Source organism: Sitophilus oryzae, unplaced genomic scaffold, assembly GCF_002938485.1.
Source record: "Sitophilus oryzae breed Bouriz unplaced genomic scaffold, Soryzae_2.0 scaffold_1582_pilon_pilon, whole genome shotgun sequence".
Lineage (NCBI taxonomy): Eukaryota > Metazoa > Arthropoda > Insecta > Coleoptera > Curculionidae > Sitophilus > Sitophilus oryzae.
In genome coordinates, this window is record NW_022146261.1 from 2,131,705 (window position 1) to 2,137,852 (window position 6,148).

Below are 6,148 nucleotides of genomic sequence, written 5' to 3' on the forward strand. Positions count from 1 at the left end.
AAGTATTCTACCCACAATACACGAAGAAAATCGTATCCTTACCTGGCGCATTCGCCATATATCAACATATTCTCGCCATCTTAATTGCCTTGCGCAGTCACCATTTTTAAGAATATACAGATATCAAGTTTGGTTCCGGCGCATTCGGCAGATTCAAGAAACTGAAAAATATCCATTTCATCATTTTGTCCGCAAGCAGACCATTTACCATATATTATCAAGCATATCATCAATCAGTCATCATATTATCAAGAAGTGATCAAAGTCATTCACCACATTCATCATCATTCATCATTTCTGCATTACATCAAGTTCGTCACCAACAACCAACATCAGCTCAAGCACTCTACCAAGCAGCTCAAGCAACATAAACCAACCAAAAGCAAGCACATACATGTAAGTCACTTCCTTTATTTCTCCTTAACATTCTCATTCCTTTAACATTCTCAATTCTAGTTATCAGTCTATTAAAACAATAACAAACAATAATCATAATATAAAAACCTAATCATATCAATACGTATAAACATATCATACAAAATTAATCATTTTACATTTCAATCATGTCAGAACTAAAGAAATTGAAAGCTAAGCGTACCAGCCTGTTCAATCAACTGGAGCGTCTTAAAGAATTTGTTATCAGCTATACTGATAGCAGCGCATCTCAACTTCCAGAACGCATCAAGCGGGGTGAAGAGCTTTGGGATTTATTTGACACTGTACAATTTGATATTGAAACTTCAGACAAGTCAGATATACAAGTAAACGAGCGCGTAAGATTTGAAGACATTTATTTTAACGTTATATCTCAAGCGAAAAGTTTAATTCCAACTCATGCTGCTGATGTCACTAATACTGCAAATTCTGATTTACTTACTGATCAATCATTTCAAAATTCAAACAACATAAAGTTGCCTGCAATTGAACTCCCCAAATTTGGAGGGTCTTATGAGGATTGGTGGCAATTTTATGAAACGTTTAATTCTTTAGTTCATAGTAATCAAACTTTAAATGATATTCAGCGTTTTTACTATTTAAAATCATATTTAAAAGATGAAGCAGCAGATGTAATTCATTCACTTGAGGTCACCTCCTCAAATTACATGGTAGCTTGGAATCTTCTGAGGGAACGTTTTGAAAATAAGCGTTTAATCATTCATAGTCATGTGCGATCTTTATTTGAATTAAGTCCGTTGGATAAGGAATCAGTAACAGGTTTAAAAAGAATGCTGAATGATATTCGAAAGAACTTGAGAGCTCTAAAAGCGTTGAAACAACCGACAGATCAATGGGGTACATTGTTAATACATTTAATTTCAGCTAAGCTAGACGCAACGACAAAACGCGAATGGGAATCGCATAGTCTTACCATAAAGACAGATTTACCTGATATGAATGATTTTTTGAGCTTTCTTTCAGATAGATGTCAGCTATTAGAGACGCTAGAGAGCAAGCTAGACAAAATAGACACAAAACAAGGCAACAAGCCACGCATTTCAACAAAGTCAGGAGGACATGCAATGGTGGCAAACATCAATCAACTCATATGTACTTTTTGTAAAGGCAATCATACTATTAACAACTGTGAGTCATTTTTATCAAAGCCTGTGTCCACGCGTATCAACGACATAAAGGCACTACATCTGTGTTTAAACTGTCTAAGATCGAATCATAGTCTTGAAAATTGCAGAGCAGGAACGTGCAAAAAGTGCGGAAGGCGTCATAACACACTGTTACATATTGAACGTCAACTGCAATCAGGTAGTTCATCGAACAATCGTTCAGATCACAATCATCATACCAACAGGTCAAATTCCCAACACAACACTCAAAATAGATCAGGATCATCTAGAGGAATTGAAAGTTATACCAGTCAACAAAATCAGATAACCATATCAGGTTATGAAAACAACGGAGACAGGGAGGTTCTGTTATCTACTGCTATCGTAGACATCATGGATTCAGCTGGTAAATATCATAAAGCCAGAGCGTTACTCGATTCAGGATCGCAATCATGTTTTATTTCTTCATCACTTGCAGATAAACTACAGTTACAGAGAACACCTGTGAACGTACCAGTCTCTGGAATTAACCAAATTAGCACATTTATAACAAATAGAGTATCAGCAATTATACAATCACGATTCAATAATTTTTCTGTTAAACAATCATTTTTAGTTCTAGACAATATAACAAATTATATTCCATCAGTTAGTTTTAGCAAATCTAGATTTGAAATTCCGAACAACATACAACTAGCAGATGAAAACTTTAACATAGCCAGTACAGTTGATTTATTATTAGGCGCTGAAGTATTTTATGAACTTCTTTGTGAAGACAGGATTAATTCTAAACCAAACTCACCTATCTGGCAGAAAACGAAGCTAGGATGGCTAGTTGCAGGATCAATACCAGAGAGGCAAAGAAATAAGATCATATGTAATCTAGCAACTAATGATATCAACAAAGAAATTCAATCACAACTACAGAAATTTTGGGAAATCGAAAATTATCCCGAAAGAACCACATCATACACAAAGGAAGAGCAGTATTGCGAAGATTTGTTCTCTGAAACCACAGAAAGAAATTGTAAAGGACATTTTATTGTAGAGTTACCTTTTAATCATAAAAAACATGATCTAGGTGAATCAAAAGAGATAGCACTAAAGAGATTTAGTCAAATTGAGGGACGATTTAAGACAAACTCTGAATTTCAAGAGCAATATCATAATTTCATGAAAGAATATGAGGATTTAGGCCACATGTCCTTAATCGACCAAGAAGATGATGAAAACTTAAATTTTATTCCACATCATGCTGTACAGAAAGACACCAATAAGTTTAGAATAGTATTTGACGGATCGGCAAAAACATCTAATGGTATTTCTCTCAATGATATTCTCATGGTAGGACCTAAAGTCCAAAGAGATTTATTTGATATTGTTTTACGATTTCGACAGTATAAATTTGTATTAACTGCAGACATAGTCAAGATGTACAGACAAGTATATGTCAAACCAGAACATAGAAAATTTCAGTGCATTGTGTGGAGATACAATAAGTCAGATCAGATACAAACATATAAACTCAATACTGTAACATATGGAACAGGTTCTGCACCTTTTCTGGCAGTGCGATCACTACACCAACTTGGGATTGAAAACGAAGTTAAATACCCAACTGCCAGTAATATCATTAAAAATGATTTTTATGTCGACGATGTTCTTACAGGATCAAACAGCCTACTGGAATTGTCTCAGACAAAACAAGAACTTGAACAAATTTTACAATCAGGTGGATTCACATTGTCAAAGTGGAAATCAAATCATTCCTCACTTATTGAAGAACATGACACAGGTGAGAAAACAATCTCTGATAAAATTCAGAAAACTTTAGGTATAATCTGGGATGCCACCTCAGATACCTTACAATATTCATTCAATCAAACAAATACGAACAATCGGATCACTAAGCGAACTATTCTATCAATGGTATCGAAAATTTATGACCCTATGGGATTGATAGGACCAGTTACAGCAAGAGCAAAGAGTTTTTTACAGCAACTGTGGTTATTATCCTTATCATGGGATGATGAAATTCCTGCAACACTGAATCAAGAATGGTCTCACTATAGCACACAACTATGCGAAATCACTAATATCAAAATTCACAGACAAACAATTTGCAGCAATCCAGTTAAGATTGAGCTACATGGGTTCAGTGATGCTAGTGAAAAAATATACCGAGCAACAATTTATATTCGATCAACCAATCAAACAGGTCAACATACCATTAATCTTATTTCAGCAAAATCAAAAGTAGCACCAATAAAAACGCAAACAATACCTAGGCTTGAACTTTGTGGTGCATTAATATTATCAAGATTAATGCAGTCTGTTTTAAGTTGTTTATCGGTGCATATTGATAAAATCTACTACTGGACAGATTCATCAATAGTTTTAGCTTGGTTAGAATTGGAACCTTGTAACTTGCAAGTGTTTGTAGCAAACCGTATTAGAGAAATACAAGAAATCACAGAAAATACTAAAGGTGTATGGAATCATGTGTCAACAGAGTGTAACCCAGCAGATATTATATCCCGTGGTGCAACACCGTACGAACTGAGTCATTCAGAACTATGGTGGTATGGACCAAAGTGGTTGAGAGAGAATTTCGATACATGGCCTTCAACACACACTCAACTCGCCACAGAAGAAATTCCTGACAAGAAAAAGCCATCAATAGTATGTTTTAGCAAGCAGTTAGACACCACTTTATTAACAAGATTTTCATCACTTATGAAACTCCAAAGAGTCACAGCATACATTTTCCGATTTAAACATAATATATCAAAAACAACTATCAAGCTAACCGGAGAACTAACTGTTGCTGAGCTACAGAATAGTTTATGGTTCTTATTAAAACTTGTGCAGCAAGAATGTTTTGCAGCAGAACTACATGCATTACAGAATGGCAGATGTATTCCCAAACAAAGCAAACTACTAAGCTTAAACCCATTCTTAGATAACAACAATATTATCCGAGTAGGAGGAAGATTAAAACATGCCAAAGATATTATCTATGAACAAAGACATCCGATAATCCTTCCGGGTAAACATCATTTTACTAAGCTTATTATCAGACATGAACATTATAAAATGCTTCATGCAGGAACTCAAACCCTATTAGCTACTATCAGAACGAGGTATTGGCCTTTATCAGCAAAAAACACTATTAAAGGCATACTAAGAACATGTATTGTTTGTTTTAAACAAAAGGCCAACAATGTAACACCTATAATGGGTAACTTGCCTATACACCGAGTTACGCCATCAAGACCTTTTCAGAATTGTGGAGTGGATTATGCGGGTCCATTTAACATAAAACTACATAAATACCGCGGTAATCGAACAGTCAAGGGTTACTTATGCATATTTATATGTTTTTCAACAAAAGCTTGTCATTTAGAATTGGTAAGTGACCTCAGCAGCGAATGTTTTTTAAACTGTTTAAAGCGTTTTATATCCAGACGTGGAAAACCTACCAATATCTATAGCGACAACGGCACAAATTTCGTCGGTGCTCAAAATAACTTACAAGAATTTTTTAACTTTATTAAATCAAGACCTGTTCATACCTCATATACAGATTACTTAACTTCTGAATTTGTACAGTGGCATTTTATTCCTGCACGATCGCCTCACTTTGGTGGGTTGTGGGAAGCTGCAGTCCGTACTGCTAAATATCATATTAAACGAGTTCTAGGTAATTTAAATTTAACGTTCGAAGATTTTTCTACAATCACTTGTCAGATAGAAGCATGTATGAACTCACGACCTATTCATCCTTTGTCAAATGATCCTTGCGATTTTTCCGCACTGACTCCTGGACACTTCCTAATTGGTTCCCCCCTTTCTTCCCTACCCGAGAGTGACTTACGGGACACACCAACAAATAGATTATCAAAGTATCAGCAGTTTGCCCAGGTGCTCCAACATTTCTGGACCAGATGGTCAAAAGAATATATTTCCACACTCCAAGAACGGGGCAAGTGGAGAATCAACCAAAATCATCAACTGAGCATTGGATCTCTGGTTCTACTGAAAGAGGACAACCTTCCCCCTCTCAGATGGAGGTTGGGGAGAATAGCACTGCTTCATCCAGGGTCTGATGGTGTCGTGCGCGTTGTGACGGCGCACATCGTCTGGTGAAGTGAAGAGATCAGTGACAAAAGTTTGTGTCCTACCAGTGGAAAAGGATGGAAGAGAGTTGTGACCGCATAATGACATTATATTAATCTGAATGTTTATTTCGTGCTTATTATCACACCATATATGTTTTTTAAATCATGTTTTTCTTAATGTTCATTGTTTAACTTAATGTTCATTGTTTTCCTTTTTTGTTTAACTATCTAAGATAGTTCAAGGCGGGCGGTATGTTGGATTTTGTATTATGTTTATCTGTCACGCCACTGATCACATTTAATAATTTATTTGAGTACACCACTGTACACATTTTTTGACATAAGTCATTCTTGATAGGTTCTTGGTAGACGATAAAAGCACACGGTGACGAATTACCTTATATTTATAAAATCAGTGTAAATAGTGTTAGTTTGTAATACCCAAATAAATAATACAGTCCACTA

General features: G+C 35.5%; 1 protein-coding gene across 1 annotated transcript; it reads left to right on the top strand.

Moving 5' to 3' along the window:
* Nucleotides 1-563: 563 nt before the first annotated feature.
* Nucleotides 564-5,711, top strand: LOC115879591. The gene has a single exon (XM_030896485.1). The coding sequence runs from the start codon at nt 564-566 to the stop codon at nt 5,709-5,711; it is 5,148 nt and encodes a 1,715-aa protein (XP_030752345.1).
* The last annotated feature ends 437 nt before the right edge of the window (nt 5,712-6,148 follow it).

Bases quoted from the DNA above. Each gene is read 5' to 3' on its own strand.
- LOC115879591 (XM_030896485.1), top strand. From the start codon at position 564: ATGTCAGAACTAAAGAAATTGAAAGCTAAGCGTACCAGCCTGTTCAAT.